Source organism: Saimiri boliviensis, chromosome 2 (assembly GCF_048565385.1).
Source record: "Saimiri boliviensis isolate mSaiBol1 chromosome 2, mSaiBol1.pri, whole genome shotgun sequence".
Lineage (NCBI taxonomy): Eukaryota > Metazoa > Chordata > Mammalia > Primates > Cebidae > Saimiri > Saimiri boliviensis.
The window spans coordinates 70,190,690-70,207,375 of record NC_133450.1 but is presented as its reverse complement, the minus strand read 5'-3'; the positions used below and the strand labels follow the sequence as shown (position 1 = coordinate 70,207,375).

Below are 16,686 nucleotides of genomic sequence, written 5' to 3'. Positions count from 1 at the left end.
CTGTGCTTCCCTCACCTTCTGTTCAGAAAGCTCCCTGACAGTTCACCCAAGAGTGGAACACCCCCGTGTTCTGCAATCCCTGTGCCAGGGCTGGGCTGTGCAAGTGGGTGAGGCCCACCCTGCTCTTGGGGGTTCCCAGCCCAATGGAGACACGTATACAAACAATCAGGGCAACTGCACAAGCGTGTCTAAGGCACACCCCTAACGTAGTTCCCATGATGTTATTCTCCTCCTCTAAAACCTTCCATGGCTCTCACTGTCCACCAAAGAAAAAGCAAACTTCACCTGGCATCAAAAGTCCCCCACTATCTGTACCACTTGGTTTTCCAACCTTAGCTCCAGCCACTGTCACACCTCTAACGATAACACCAGCCTTACCTCCAGCCACTGCCACACCTCACACGATCACACCAGCCTTACCTCCAGCCACTGTCACACCTCCCATGATAACACCAGCCTTACCTCCAGCCACTGACATACCTCTCACACTCACACCAGCCTTAGCTCAAGCCACTGACACAACTCCCACGATCACACCAGCCTTAGCACAGCCACTGCCACACCTCCCACGATCACACCAGCATTAGCTCAGCCACTGCCACACCTCCCACGATCACACCAGCGTTAGCTCCAGCCACTGCCACACCTCCCATGATCACACCAGCCTTACCTCCAGCCACTGTCACACCTCCCACAATAACACCAGCCTTACCTCCAACCACTGCCACACCTCCCACGATCACACCAGCCTTAGCTCCAGCCACTGCCACACCTCTTACGATCACACCAGACTTACCTCCAGCCACTGCTACACCTCCCACAATCACACCAGCCTTACCTACAGCCACTGTCACACTTCCCATGCTCACACCAGCCTTAGCTCCAGCCACTGCCACACCTCCCACGATCACACCAGCCTTAGCTCCAGCCACTGCCACACCTCCCATGATCACACCAGCCTTACCTCCAGCCACTGCCACACCTCCCACGATTACACCAGCCTTAGCTCAGCCACTGCCACACCTCCCACGATCACACCAGCCTTAGCTCTAGCCACTGCCACACCTCCCACGATCACACCAGCCTTAGCTCCAGCCACTGCCACACCTCCCATGATCACGCTGGCCTTACCTCCAGCCACTGTCACACCTCCCATGCTCACACCAGCCTTACCTCCAGCCACTGCCAAACCTCCCACGATTACACCAGCCTTAACTCCAGCCACTGCCATACCTCCCACGATCACACCAGCCTTAGCACAGCCACTGCCACACCTCCCACGATCACACCAGTCTTAGCTCCAGCCACTGCCATACCTCCCACGATCACACCAGCCTTAGCACAGCCACTGCCACACCTCCCACGATCACACCAGCCTTAGCTCAGCCACTGTCACACCTCCCACAATCACACCAGCCTTAGCTCAGCCACTGCCACACCTCCCACGATCACACCAGCCTTAGCACAGCCACTGCCACACCTCCCATGATCACACCAGCCTTAGCACAGCCACTGCCACACCTCCCACGATCACACCAGCCTTAGCTCAGCCACTGTCACACCTCCCACGATCACACCAGCCTTAGCTCAGCCACTGCCACACCTCCCATGATCAGACCAGCCTTAGCTCAGCCACTGTCACACCTCCCATGCTCCTGCCCTCCTTCTATTGGCAGAAGACCTCCTAGATTTTCCATTGCCCAGCCTTTGTCCGTGTGTTGCCTCTGCTTGGAATGCTGTTTCGTTTGGGTCTGGGTGTGCTTGAGAAGTGAAACCCTCCTGTCCGTGCATCTGACCCATTTCCCCATTTCTCAGCCCCACACCTGACCTTCCCTGTCTGTGACCATCACACCCTGCATGCGTGCTCACTATGTTAGGGTGCTTAACACGTCAAACTTTACCCTTTGCTGGCACGTCTTTCCCTCCTGGAGTTGGTTCTGGTTTAAGCTAAGTCAAAGGTGGTCCTTAGGAAGACACAGTGGTGGGGCCAGGGTGGACAGCCCTGGGAGCCAGAGGCAGCACTTCTGTGAGCCCCAAAGGAGTGGGAGTTGGGGCGGAGGGGAGTCATGGCTGAGCGTTCTGCCACTGTGTCCTCCCACGGAGCTCAGACATGCTTCATTTTCTGTGTGTTTTGCTATTTCAAAACCAGTTTCACAATAAGAAAGAAAACATCTTCCGTTGCCAGCTTGTGAAAGGGGGCAGCTAGTGCCTCTCAACCTCATAGGGCCTGCACAGGTTCTGGGGTCTCCCTCGTGCTTCCTCCACCAGCTCTGTTACGCTTGTCTCCAGTGCCTGTTTGCTGCAGTGACGGGATGTGGGCTCTGACCCAGTGTTGACCCTTAATAGCCATGCAGGCTGGAGTGAGTCCCATGCCTTCCCAGGTCCACACATTCCCATCTGTAGAACAGGAAAGAACCCCCTCACCCCTTCTGTTCCCAAGGGGTTATAGAGACTCTAGAACCCTCATGCCGTGGGAGCTTTCTGTAAGGTGTGACTGGAGAACCCAGCACTCCTGGGTTGAGAGCTTGGCTCCTGGGCCTGCAGGCCTGGGCTCCAAAATCTGCCATGGCTGTGGCACCTCAGCAGGGTTTTCCGGAGCTCCCTGAGCTTCAGCTTGCTTCTGGGGAAAGTGATAGCTGCTGCCTTGCAGGAGGAGGGAGGATTAAGGAGAATCACTTCTAGACATGCGTGCATGCGCAGTGCGGGCTCTGCTGGCAAAGCTGGGTAAATGGAGGCTGCCGTTACCTGTGATTTTAGAAACTGGTATAAGAGCATGCTAACTGTCCCTGGCCATCCCCAGAGCCTCCAGGAGTGGGTCTTAGGAGCTTCCAGCCACTCTCCCAGGCCCCAGTGTGTTTATTAATTTATTTGTTTATTGAGATGGGGTCTCGCTCTGTTGCCCAGGCTGGAGTGCAGTGGCGCTATCTCTTGTCCCGTACCTGGGTTTAGCCCTGAGCCAGGAAACTTCCTCACCAGCTTCTGGGCCACCCACTTGGTCAGGGGCCTCCTGGTGTTTCTCAAGGCTTGGCTTCCCAATGCACTCATCCCTCAATATATCTTATTTCTCTACCTTTGCTCAAATATCCTTCTCCAGTGGTCTTCAATTAGAGACCTGCAGGCTTGATGCCAATGCCACCTCTTCCACAAAGCCTTCCTGGATTTCTCCCAACCCTCCTTGAGCTCTCATACTACTTTGTGGTCTCTTCTGGCCCTTTTCGCAGTCATTTGTGCTCTTTTTTTTTTTTTTTTTTTTTTTTGAGACGGAATTTCGCTCTTGTTACCCAGGCTAGAGTGCAATGGCGCGATCTCGGCTCACCGCAACCTCCACCTCCTGGGTTCCGGCAATTCTCCTGCCTCAGCCTCCTGAGTAGCTGGGATTACAGGCACGCGCCACCATGCCCAGCGAATTTTTCGTATTTTTGGTAGAGACGGGATTTCATCATGTTGACCAGGATGGTCTCGATCTCTTGACCTCGTGATCCACCCGCCTCGGCCTCCCAAAGTGCTGGGATTACAGGCTTGAGCCACCGCGCCCGGCCTGTCATCTGTGCTCTTACCTGCAACCCTCCCTCCTCCCAGCTTGTTCATCCGGGACCCTGGCACCCAGTGTAATACTCAGCTGGGGGTCATCTGGTCTCTGCTGAGTTGAAAACCCTGATTAACCCCATTCCTTCACTTTCCTGGGCTTCTGATTCTTCTCTCCAAGGTATTTCGTTCCGTCTGATCCCCACCTTCCCCTTGCTCTCATTGGCTGCTTCAAATTGGAATAATTTTGTGGCCGCAGTTCAAGTACTTTCTCCCAGTTGGCTGCGCAGCCCCGGCCCAGCACTCCTGGACCACGCCCTTCGGTCATGGGCTGTAAAATAACCCCACACCAGCCAAAGAGTGTCATCATCAGGGCAGTGAAAGAGGGTGGAATCTACTTCTCGGAATTTGGCTTTTCCAGCCCAGCCATAGCCCCTGACCTCCCCTGGCTTCAGGCCTCCGATACACATCCCACAGGGTGATCTTTCAGGGCAGACATTTCTTCTCCAGGTGGGGTGGGGGGCTTGGCATCTTGCCCGCTCCTCTGCTTCGGCGAGGAAGCATCAAACTCACTCCCTTGAAAAGACAGTGGGTCTCGTGGGTGCTCATGGCTCTCCCTACATTACCTAATGCTTATCTTCCCCCATTCCTAGGCCTAGAGAATGTCACTCCTGTGACAAAGGTCACATCCGTAGTAAGGAGTGGCCCTAGGATTGGAATCCAGTCATATTTGTCTACAGAGACCAAGCCTTAGCTGCCACTGAACTGGAATAATAGCGACAATGACAATAGCTAGCGTTAATTGGAGATGTACTGCTTGCTGGACATCGTGCGTTGGTCTTGGTCCTCCGAGAAGCTGACACCAAGATGAGAAGAAATGTGCATGCTATTTATCAGGGGGAACACCTGGGAGAATATGGGGAGGAAGGGAGTCAGGAGAGGCTGGTCCGAGGGATGCAGACGTGAGGCCGAGGCCAGGAGAGCAGCGAGGAAGGAGCGAGGTCAGGAGGGGCCATCTCAGCCTGCCCTGGGTTCTAGGGCCATTTCCAAGCCATGAGCTGTTTGTGAGTTACAGTCATTCACTCAGCATCTTCCACAATGGACCTGCTTCAGTGTCCCGGCTGCTCTTGGGCTCTGGTGGGAGCAGCCTCAGGAGCAAGGCTCTGGTGCAAACTGCAAAGGCAGAGATGATTCTGGAGACTCAGCTGGGCCCTGGGTTGGGCCAGCTCCCTGCAGTCCACCTGAGAGGTGAACTCTCACGCTGCATTCTGAGACGTGTACCTTGCGTGCATTTTCTCATCATTTAATCCTGAAAAAAATCTGAGAGATAGATACGATTCATACTTGCACTTTACAAATGAGACGTGTCTGAGTTCACACAGCTAGAAAGGGGGCCGAGTGGCGAAGGAGGGAGTCATTCATCGGACGGCACCTGGCATGCTTCTCTCCATCACTTCACCCTCCCACCCTCAGAGTTATTAGCAGGTTGCCCAAGACCCCACAAGAAGGGTTGCAGGGGCTGTGATATGAATCTCAGATCCTCTGGCCTTCAAGTCCTGGCTTTTTGTACCATGCCACTGTCTTCCCAAGGCTGTGCCTGTCTGCCTTTTGCCCAACTCTGGAAACTGGCTTGTGTGTCCACAACAGAAAATATGCCAGCTGGAGCCTGAAGGGCGTGTGAAGGTGGACCTGGTGCTGCAGACGGCTGAAGCCCTCTTGGCATGCTGCCCTGGGGACCAGAAGCCCGAGATCCTGGCCCGGCTGAAGGATATCAAGGCCCAGTGGGAGGAGACGGTCACCTACATGACCCACTGTCACAGGTAGTGCATCCAGAGCCTGAGCTCCCTGGGCCTTTGTCCACAGCTGCCATTGACCCCCCCCCCTGCCCACCACGACACTGGCCTGGGCACTCTGCCCAAGAGACATTCTCCGGTCCTGGGATTCCAGGGCACAGGATGTTCTTCTGGGATTAGGGCGAGCCCTGCCTGCCTCTTTCTGATTATAATTAAGTTGAATGATGATAATAGACCCTGGGAACCCAGCGTGTTTCGCCAACAATTCCTAAGAGACTTAGCAGGTGTGCATTCTCCAGGAGCATGGCACAATAGCTCTGGAGAAAAAAGGCCTAGTGCCCTGCTGGCACTGTAGCCCAGATTCCCTGCCTGTACCAGGAAGCTGGGTGGTGGTCGGGAGGTGCAGGGGTTGTGAGGAGTAGATACTTGGACAGACCTGGCATTGTCTTGTCCTGCTGGTTACTTCTAGTGTGGCTTTGGGAAAGTTACCTGACCTCTCTGAACCTCAAGCATTGCCTCTGGACAATGGGAGTAATCAAGTGCTCCTCGAAGGTTGTCAGGAGGCTAGAAGGGGATAGCAAATGTTCAGAGCAAGGCACAGTGCTTGGCACAAAGCGGGCCCTCAGGAAACAAGGGCTGCCAGGATCCTCTCCATCTGCATAAAGCAGGAATGTGCACGGAGATGGGAATGACTTTGCATAGTGCTTTCTGCTTGCTAAATCCTTGCACTGAAAACTCCAAACAAAATAGCTTGATATTGGCTGGGGAGTTAGAGCCACCTCCCCAGGTGAGATGGGGAAACTAAGGCAAGCAAAGAGGCAGGGGTGCGGAGTGAGAGCAGCACCCCTGGAACCCACAGCCAGGCTCCTAGCCTTCCGTCCCCATTGGATGCAGCGAGCCTACGGGTGCAGGGTGCCCTGCGGGTGACTGGAACCCACAGACACAGTGGTGCCCTGCAGGTGACGACACATCTGAACGGCACTCTTCTCCTAATATTAGTGGGTGTGCCTGTGCCAGGGACCCAGAGAAACTGTGTTCAGAGCGCCGGTGCCAGAAAGAAGTGATTGGGGATGTCTGTGCCTTGATAGTGGGAGTTCAGGGCCAGGATTTAAGGTGCTGGAGGTAAAGGACTCCCCAAGATGCATCCCCAAAACTCGTGGTTCCTGGAGCAAGTTTGGAGTCTGAGCTCCCCTGGCTCTTACCCTCACCTGGGGAGCTTATTTACTGGGTAGAGTGTCTTATCCAGTAGGATTGAGGGAGGGTCCAGAACCTGGAGTGTCAACCAGCTGACTCAGGTGCCACAAAGGACATCATCATGCCCCTGGGCCACAGCCACCTAGTATTGGTGGCGGACAGGTGGCAGCACAATCCCCTGACCTGGAAGGCAGGTGGCGGGTTCCCTCACAACCATGAGGTCTCTGTGCCCACAGCCGCATCGAGTGGGTGTGGTTGCACTGGAGCGAGTACCTGCTGGCCCGAGATGAGTTCTACCGCTGGTTCCAGAAGATGATGGTTACATTGGAGCCCCACATCGAGCTCCAGCTGGGCCTGAAGGAGAAGCAGTGGCAGCTGAGCCACGCCCAGGTACTGCTGCACAACGTGGACAACCAGGCGGTGCTCCTGGACCGGCTGCTGGAGGAGGCAGCCTCCCTCTTCAACAGGATCGGGGACCCCAGCGTGGACGAAGATGCCCAGAAGAGAATGAAGGCTGAGTACGATGCAGTGAAGGCCAAGGCCCAGGTGAGGCTGAGTGGGCTTCGTCTTCACCACCCATCCATTTAGCTACCCTTATCTACCCATCCAGACACCGTTTGCCTACTATCGATCTACCTGCTATCAGTCTATCTACCCACTATCAGCCTATCTACCTACTAGCAATCTACCTGCTATCAATCTATCTACTTACTATCACTCCATCTCCTGACTATCTATCTACTATCACTCTACCTATCAATCTACCTATCAATTTATCTACCTGCTATCAATCTATCTACCTTCTATCAAACTATCTACCTATTATCCCTCCATCTACCTACCATCTATCTGCCTGCTATCTATCTACCTACTACCAATCTATCTACTATTAATTATCTATCTACCTGCTATCACTCTACCTACTATCACTCTATCTACCACCACTCTCTCTACCTACTATCAATCTACCATTTTTCAATATCTCCACCTGCTATTAATTTATTGACCTGCTATCAATTTATCTACCGGCTATCAATCTATTTACCTACTATCAATCTACTCACCTGCTCTCTATCCAACCACCCTCCCATCCGTCTACCTACTCACCCATTTGCCTCGCCACCAAATCACCCCATCTCCCATTCACTCTCCACCCACGCACCCCACCATCTGTTCATCCGTGTACCCTCCCACCCATCTGCGGACTCACTCATCCATCTCCTTCCCCACCAACCTAACCAATCTCCTATTCATCTCTTCAGCCACTCAATTACCCACCCTGTCCTCTACTCATTCACCTACTCATCAACGCAGCCACCCCTTCACCCACCCATTCCGGCATCCATCTCTCCACTGCCTACTCCTTCACCACCTACCTACCCACTGTCTGCCATAACCCACTCGTTTATCCCGCTGTCCACCCACCCGGCTACCCACCCACCAATCCTCACCTACCTACTCTTCCACCATCCATTCACTCGTCCACCATTATCTACCATCCAGGTACCCAGTATTTCTCAGTGCTTAATATACATTTAGGTGTGTTGACCGACTGACTGATGGACTGTGATGTTCACAGCTTCCCCCTGCTCCTCCTTTCTGCCTCTCCCTGGCTCCCTCCTCCCTTCCCTTTCTCCTCCCGCCCTTCAGTCCCTCCCTCAGCGCTTCCCCTTGCTCTCTCCTGCCCTTGCCCCAGCCCCTCTGTCCACCCTCTGTCTGCATTTCCTCACCCTATTCTTGCCTGAATTTTGAAACAGTTCATTTAGTTCTCAAGTTCAATTATATGTTTTAGAAATTTTCTTTGGTTCTTTATTATGTCTCCCTATTCTTTTTAACAAATTATGTCATTTTCCCCTGAGATTTTGCATTCCTCTCAGATATAGCTTACATTTGCAATCGCTCTAAACATAGGTGTTGTACAGTCTCCATCAGATTTTTCTAGTGGCTGAAGCTCCAGGGTCTGCGGCTGAGGCTCCACCTCAGGCGCCTGTGTGTCTCCTGACGTGGTAGATTGTTCCTTGGGGGGGTAGATTGCTCCTTGGCGGGGCGCTGTCGTTTTGTGCTCTGAGCTCAGCCCCAGCAGGCTGAGTCTGTGAGGAAGCCCATGGCTGGGACACCCCCTAAGAGTGGCTTTCTGTTGGCTTCTTCAGCTGGGCTCCCCTGGAGATTTATCTTCACAATTTCTATTTTTATGTTTGTAAATTGGCTTGGGGATTCCCGAATCAAGCAGATATTCTAAATGTGAACCCAAAGCCAGAACCATGCAACAGGCCCCAACTCTATATTGTGAAAGGTGATGGGTTTTTTTTGTTGTTGTTGATTTGTTTTTAGGCCCAGGTTAAAACACGTAAGTTTCCTTCTCGGATTGTGTTTGTAACAGTATTTTTTTTTCTGCTTCACCCTTGGGCAAGCCGGGGTTGGCAGCCACTTGAGCCTCTGAGCCCAAAGTCTCACTTCTTACTCCAGCCTGAGCATTAAACTCAAGCTTCTAGCAACCAAGACTTGAGGCACCTGTGTGAGTTTAACAGTGGTTTCCTGGGCATCTTTACTTCTGGGCCGTGGGAATATCCCTTTCCTTGGTGTGACGTGGGTCTGCAGTGAAACAATGTTTGTTATGTTACAGTGAAACAAAATGTGTGTTACGTTACATTTTATCAGGCATTCCTGGCTCTTAGCGCTGGCACTGGATGTCTCCTGGGTTCTTCATGCCAACAGTTTAAGGAAAGTAAGCTCTATGATAAGCAGGGCTAGAGAATCTGCCAGGAACAAGACTCTGGAGCTTGGGAAGGTACCTGGATTCCAGGCCAGACACTGCTGCTTCCCAGCTGTGTGGCCCTGGGGCAGCTCACCCGACCTGCACCCAGGGTGTGGGGATTGTATGCTTACATGTGAGCTCTTTGAAAACTGGCAAGCATTTTACCAATATAAAGAATGGCTTTTATTCTCAGTAGCAGGGACAATAAATAGTAACAACAACGGTCTTTTCGGAGCAGCAGGTGCTCAGAACGATCTATTGAACTTATGAGAACTCTACCCCAGCAGTTTGAAAGCAAACAGACCCCAGAGCCCTAGAGCAGGGTGACAGGAGGCTCCAGGAGACCGCACAGTGTCCAGAATGGATGGGCAAGGCAGGGATTTGACTTGGCTCTTGCAGAGGCAGCTGACTGGCCCTCAGCCGGCCCTGCCAAGTCCCGTGTGGCATGGGGAGGCTTCACAGCGATTCCCTCTCCAGGTCTGCCCCTCTGGCCCGGCTGGGACAGGTGCCTGGCTCCACAGTCTCTTTGCTGTGACTTTACAGGAAACAGGTGCTCATGCCAATCAGCAGAGAAAGCCTGGTGCAGGGTACAGGGTGTGGAGGAGATGAGATAAAAAGTTGTTGGTGTGTGTGTGAGGGTGTGTGTGTGTGTGTGAGGGTGGAGGCTGTGGTGCTGAGTGAGCATCAGTTCTGGCTCAGATGCTGAAATGATCGCCTCCAAGAGCCTCATTTTCTTTTTCTTTCTTTCTTTTTTTTTTTTTTTTTTGAGACAAAGTTTCACTCTTATTGCCCAGGCTGATGCAATGGCGCAATCTCAGGTCACCAAAACCTCTGCCTCTCAGGTTCAAGCAATTCTCCTGCCTCAGCCTCGGAGTAGCTGGGATGACAGGCATGCACCACCATGCCCAGCTAATTTTTTTGTATTTTCAGTAGAGATGAGGTTTCACCATGTTGGTCCGGCTGATCTCAAACTCCCCACCTCAGGTAATCTACCCCCTTGACCTCCCAAAGTGCTAGGATTACAGGCGTGAGCCACCATGCTTAGCCAAGAGCCTCATTTTCATTCCAGGGGGCCCTCTCCTTGCATGATCCAAAAAACTATAGGCATCAAAGCTCTTATCAGTAAGAGTGGTTTTTTCCTAAACTTTTCCCTTCTCTGACCTCATCTGCTTCCCCAACTTTTTTACGAAGCAGATGGAGAAGATGTTACTGGACTCATTTTTTCTAGATGAAAACATATTCTACGAGTTAGACACCAGAGGCCCAGTAGAAAAAGCCAGAAGTGCTGGCAGCTCCCAAGGTGGGACTCCCTGCAGCTGCACCTCAGGTCCGGGGTGAGTCTCTGCACCTGTGACCATCAGGATGAGCTGGGGCCCCACGTGCTTCTGTGGCCAGGCTGAGACAGCGGAAGGCAGGTTTGAGCTCCTGAAGAAGAAGTCCTTGCTTCCAGGGCTCTCAAGAGGCGAAGGCCCAGTGCGGGGGGTTGGGGTTCCTGGGAGGAGAAGCATGGGAGCCTGTGTCATGTGTAGAGTCAGCAGTGGTGGGGGGGATTGGGGGGCGATGATGGGGAGGCTCTCTCCATGGTAGAAGCCCTTGGATTGCAAGATGCGCTGGTCGATGCTGATGCCAATGTGGAAGTGGGGCGCTGTTGTTTTTGGGGTGACTGGACCCTGCATGGAGAAGTGAGGCCAGTTCTGGCTTTCTCAGCTGCTGGCTGAAGCCCACGGCCACGTGATTATGTCTTTCTGCACCCCAGAAGTTGAGGACTTTGTTCTCACTCACAGGGAGCCTGGTCAGCTCTGACATGGGAGCGCCGTGGTACACCCTGGAGGTGTTTCCTGTCTCTCCAGAACTGGCCGTGGGGAGGACTAAGGGGTAGGTGGGGAGGGCCAGGCAGGCCCCTCCAGCCCCTTCGAGGTTGTATTCATAAGGTATGAGCATGCATTTTCATGGGTGGAGGTGCCATAGCGTCCACCAGATCCCATGGATGGAGCTTTCATGGGTCCAGAGAGTGCCATGTTCTTCTGAAGCCTGCGGGGCTCCTGAGAGGGGCAAACTTTTCCATCGCCCTTGGCTGGAGATTTAACTGCTTAGTCCTAAACTCCTCATCAGCAAGGTGGGATGCAGCCCCAGGTATTGAGCTCCTGGGTGTCCCTAGCCCTTAAGCCCCAGGCAAAGGGGGAGGATTCTAGCCTCATCCTAAGAAGGGTCAGAATTCCACATACCCAGCAGCCTGCAGAGATCCTTGGTGGTCCCAGCCTCCCAGTCCCTGCTCTGGATGCTTGGTGAAGACCTCCTCTGTGTAAAAGGTCTCTCTCAAGGCAGTCCTCCAACTCTAGGGACAGATTTGTCCTAATGCCTTCCTGGGGGGTCCAAGCCTGGCCTCAGGGTGGGGAGGGTCACTAGGTTTGGATTAGTGCCCCTACTTTTACCTACGAGAGCCTATTGGCTCTGCTTGCCGTGCTAGGAACAGGCTACTGTTTCAACGATGAAAACCCTATTTTTGACGTCCAACATGTTAATTAGCATAGCCACTAGGGTTGATGGGGACAGAGCCACAGGAGTGCCATGGGGTCCCCCCTGCACTGCAGCCTCTGTGACCACCTGCTGGAGGGAGATTCTTGACTGGGGCCAAGGCTAAGCCCATGGCGTTTGCAAGTGAAGTGTAGACAGGGCAGGCGGGCTGCGGGGAGGGGCTTGCTTATTTGTTTTTAATCCCAATTTAGTTTTCCCAAAGGCAGGCACATGGAAGTCTCGGCCCTCACAGAAAGCGCGTCTGTCTGGCATCTTGGCCATGAATCAGAGCGGTTCGTGATGAATCAGAGATGCTCGTGCAGCCTTTTGCAGAGGCATCAATCCACACCCTTGTTAATTGATCGGGTTTTGACATTCCTGACAGCTCTGCCTGCTGCAGATGGTGTAATTGCTGGGTCTAATGAGAGGGTTGAGCACCTTCCCATTTGTCACCCTGCCATTCTCCAGCACGGCTGGATTCTGCCCTGTTATGCCTGGCGCAGGTCTCAGCGGGATCCCCACCCCTCCTCCTGAGCTCCCCTCTCAGCACCTGCTCCCCATCACGCAGACTTTTATTTACCCTGGACTTCTCCGGGTGCCAGCACCTCTTCCTTCACACACTGGGAGCCACGGCCGGCACTTCCATGGGGCGGTTCACTCCCTGCCGCATCTGTCACCATCAGCGCTGGCCAGGGGCCCAGCATTCAGCCTCTGCCTGTTACTCCTGACCCACTTTGTTTCCTGAATGAGCCTTTCCTGTGGATGGAGGAGGCTCCAGGAGAGTTTTGATGGATTTAAGTAACCCCACTGGAAGGAGAAGCCAGCAGGGGAGTTTGCTGAGACCCAGCACCATCCTTAGGGCTGCAGGTGGGAAGCAGGAAGGGGACGTTTCCCCTTCTTTGCTCCACTTTCAGATTCAAGCAGGACCCATATTTTGTAAGAATTTTGTCTTTCTGTATTCCAGTTGTAAACTATTTCAATTCTTAAAACTTTAAAACAGGTTTCTGGCTGGGCGCGGTGGCTCACACCTGTAATCCCAGCACTTTGGGAGGCTGAGAAGGGTAGATCACTTGAGGTCAGGAGTTCGAGACCAACCTAGCCAATGTGGTGAAAACCTGTGTCTTCTAAAAATACAAAAAAGAAAAAAAAAATAGGCATCATGGCACACTCCTGTAATCCCAGCTACTTGGGAGGCTGAGGCATGAGAATCGTTTGAACTCAGGAGGTAGAGGTTGCAGTGAGCCGAGATCAGGCCATTGCACTCCACCCTGGGTGACAGCGAGACTCCATCTCAAAAAATAAAAAATAGGTTTTAAAATCAGGATGTGTGATGCCTCCAACAATATTTCTCTGTTTCACAGCACCAGCTGGAGTGCTCAACATTTTTTTCTTTTTCTTTTTTTGAGATGGAGTTTCACTCTTGTTACCCAGGCTGGAGTGCAATGGCGCGATCTTGGCTCACCGCAACCTCCGCCTCCTGGGTTCAGGCAATTCTCCTGCCTCAGCCTCCTGAGTAGCTGGGATTATAGGCACGCGCCACCATGCCCAGCTAATTTTTTGTATTTTTAGTAGAGACGGGGTTTCACCATGTTGACCAGGATGGTCTCGATCTCTTGACCTCGTGATCCACCCGCCTTGGCCTCCCAAAGTGCTGGGATTACAGGCTTGAGCCACTGCGCCCGGCCCATTTTTTTTCTTTTAAGACAGGGTCTTGCTGTGTCAGGTAAGATAGGCTGGAGTACAGCGGTGCAATCACAGTTCACTGCAGCCTCCACCTCCCAGGCTCAAGCGATCCTCCTGCCTCAGCCTCCCAAGTAGCTGGGACTACAAGCATGCTTCGCAAACCCAGCTTATCCTTAAATTTTTTGTAGAGATGCCATCTCACTCTGTTGCCCAGGCCAGTCTCGAACTCCTGGCCTCAAGCGATCCTCCTGCCTCAGCCTCCCAAAGTGCAGGAATTACAGATATCAGCCACCACGCCCAGCCTTGAGAGAACTCTTCAGCTCTCTACTGAAGGACTTGGTCCTAAGCCTGGGCTTCCCCATTTCTAAAATGGGGATGTTTCCTCCTACTTGCGCTGGTGGCTGCAAGGTTTATATGAATTAGCATTTTTAGATTGGGTGAGGAGACTCCCAAAGCAGGGGAAGGCATATCTGAAAGAGCTAAGGGGTTTTTCAGATGCACTTGCCCGTTCACTCTTCCCAGCTGAAAGCATCTAACTTAGCTTTGTAGATGATCACAACCTTGTGGACAGGGCCTGGCTCCATGACGAAGAGCTGAGGTCAGCCAGCTATGGCTCACACACCACGTCCAGCCCATTCTTAGCTTCAGCCTCAGCCTCCCGAGTAGCTGAGACTACAGGCACATGCCACCATACCCAGCTAATGCTTTTATTTATTTATTTTTTTGTAAAGACGGGGTCTCTCTGTGTTGTCCAGGCTAGTCTTGATCTCCTGGGCTCAAAAAATCCTCCCACTTCAACCTCCTAGAATGCTGGGATTACAAGGATGAGCTAGAATGGCTTTTACATATTCAAATGGCTGGGGATAAAATGAAAAGCCAGATATTTCTGGATGTGTGAAAATGACATGAAAAACATTTCAGTGCTCATAATTAAAGTTTTATTGGAACGTGGACACTCTTTTCACGTTGTCTGTGACTACTCATGTGCTACAACATAAGTTGCATGCTAGCGGTGGAATAGCCCCATAGGACAGGCCAAGCTAAGAGCATTTTCTGTGTGGTCCTTGACAGAAACAGTCGTTGACTTGGAGTCTGACACTTGCCATTAGAATCTTTTCTGTAAGACCAAAAGAGTTATGTGATGTCCCAACTCCAGTCTGGCCATTTGCAGAACAGCAGAGGGTTTTGTGATTGTCTGAGTATTAAATAAGATAATGCTTTGAAGTTCCAAGCAATCCTAGCTTAGGTGCTTATTAAATGAGCCACCTGTTTCCCTTCTCTTGGCTCTTTTTGGAAACTTCCCTCTGATGGCAAACACTCCAGATTTGTGCTTGCTGCCTTTCAGGAAGTATTTACAAAGCCTGCCCTGAGCTAGACCCTGGGAGATGAAATAACAGGGGCAGCCTTGTTTCTAGGGACCTCCTGGAACCCCAGTGGGTGATGATGCCATGGACAACTGCTGTGACGAAGTTGCATCCCAGTGGTTTGGGGACACAGAGGGAAGGTCGTTAATTCAGCCTGGGGCAGTGGGCACAGCTTCAGAATAAGAAGGAGGGGTCTGGGGTTAGTATTGCGGATGGGCACCCGCTGGGGGTGTGAGAAGAGCTTAGAGAAGGCAGCAGATGATCAGCAGTGCCTCGTGGCTGTAAAAGCGCTTACCAGCTACCAGGCTCTGTTTCAGGGGTTGTGTGAGTTCTGGCCCATTTCATCTCACTTTCTCCCAATGAGGCAGGTGTTATTAACCATGCCATATGGATGAGGGGGCTTGGGCACAGAGGGTTAATTAGATGCCCAAGGTGGGGCCAAGGTTCAAGCCACAGGCAATGGGATCCCAACGCCAGGGTCTTGACTGCTGGACCACAGAGCTACATTATGGGGACCTGTCCTTGAAATGTTAGGCTGCAAGGATTGGACTTGGGCCTGGGGCCAGCAGGGAGCCATGAAGGAATATGGGGAGACAGCACTATGATCAGGGCATGTTTTGAAAACCCTAGTCTCTAGGAGTGCAGAGGGCTCATAGCAGGGACACTGTCATTTTCCAAATGTTGGCCACCCCAGGGCATGATCTTGCCCCTGTATTGTTAAGCACTTTGGTGGGCTTGGCTAAAAATAGCGATGACGCCAACCCATGCAACACACATCACCATATTCACAGGGAACCGGGGTGCTTGACGTTGATTTGCACACCCTGTGGACACAGTCGTGTCACGGAGCTAGAAATGCTGGTTGACCCAGCTTTGCCTCTCAGATTGAATCTTGGCGCTTTCCTAGCTGGATGATCTGGAGCAAGTCGCTTTACCTCTCTGTATTTTTGTGTCCTCATCTGTCACACTGGGATTGTGATGGTACCGCCTTATGCGTGGTCAGGTGAGTTCACTGGGCTCGTCTGTGTAAAGTTCTGAGAGCAGCGCCCAGCACCCCGGTCAGTGCCCAAAATGACAGTCTGGTGTGGTAGTACCGGTGCTAATGCTGCTGCTGTTGCCACACCCCAGTCTTGAGTGCCATTCCTGGGATGTGGCAAACAAAGAAAAGCCAGCTGCAGAATGACAGGGCCCAGTGCCAACGTGCTCTGGTCTCCAAAGCCAAGTCTTTTGATGTATTGCTCGTAAGGCAGGACAGAGTGTCTGAAAGCTCTTTGTATCCAGAGAAAGGGCTGGGGGTTGGTTGCGCCTCCTGCTAACACACACACACACACACACACACACACACGCACGCACACACAGGCAGGCTATGGGTTTTCCGGCCTTCAGGCTATCTGGGCTAAGGACATTCATGGCTGGTGATTCTCCTCCTCCCACAGAACCGGGTAGATCTGCTGGAGCAGGTGGCCCAGGAGCACGAGGCGTACCAGGCAGGCGTGGATGAGTTCCAGCTGTGGCTGAAGGCAGTGGTGGAGAAGGTGAACGGCTGCATGGGGCGGGACTGCAAGCTGCCCATCACACAGCGCCTGTTCACACTGCAGGTAACCCCCAGCTGTGTCTCAACCAGAGGGGCCCTGGGGCACTCACAGAGGGTAGGTTCTATGTTATAGTTTCTTTAATAGGACAGTGCTTGGTGCCACAGAATATATAAATACCCATGGCCCACAGACCCCCGTGCGGAGAAGCGTGGAATCTTGTATGAAACACTGGGGCCCTCAGAGGCTTTATGGAAATCTCTGGCCGCCAGAGCATTTGGAAACCCAGGACCACAGCAGCAAGGTCAAGGCCAGTAGGTCGCAAA

The 16,686-nt window shown here is 52.6% G+C and overlaps 1 protein-coding gene and 1 pseudogene across 11 annotated transcripts in view; both read left to right on the top strand.

The window, feature by feature from the left end:
- The window catches only part of SYNE3 (spectrin repeat containing nuclear envelope family member 3), a 103,155-nt gene that overhangs the window by 43,721 nt on the left and 42,748 nt on the right, over positions 1 to 16,686 (top strand). For all 11 annotated transcript variants that reach the window (XM_074393562.1, XM_039469453.2, XM_074393563.1 and 8 more), the window contains 3 exons: positions 5,173 to 5,345; positions 6,749 to 7,058; positions 16,265 to 16,426. In XM_074393562.1, coding sequence (XP_074249663.1) covers positions 5,173 to 5,345; positions 6,749 to 7,058; positions 16,265 to 16,426 — 645 coding nt within the window. The remainder of the gene's footprint in view (positions 1 to 5,172; positions 5,346 to 6,748; positions 7,059 to 16,264; positions 16,427 to 16,686) is intronic.
- On the top strand, positions 7,857 to 10,763 carry LOC141582662 (uncharacterized; annotated as a pseudogene).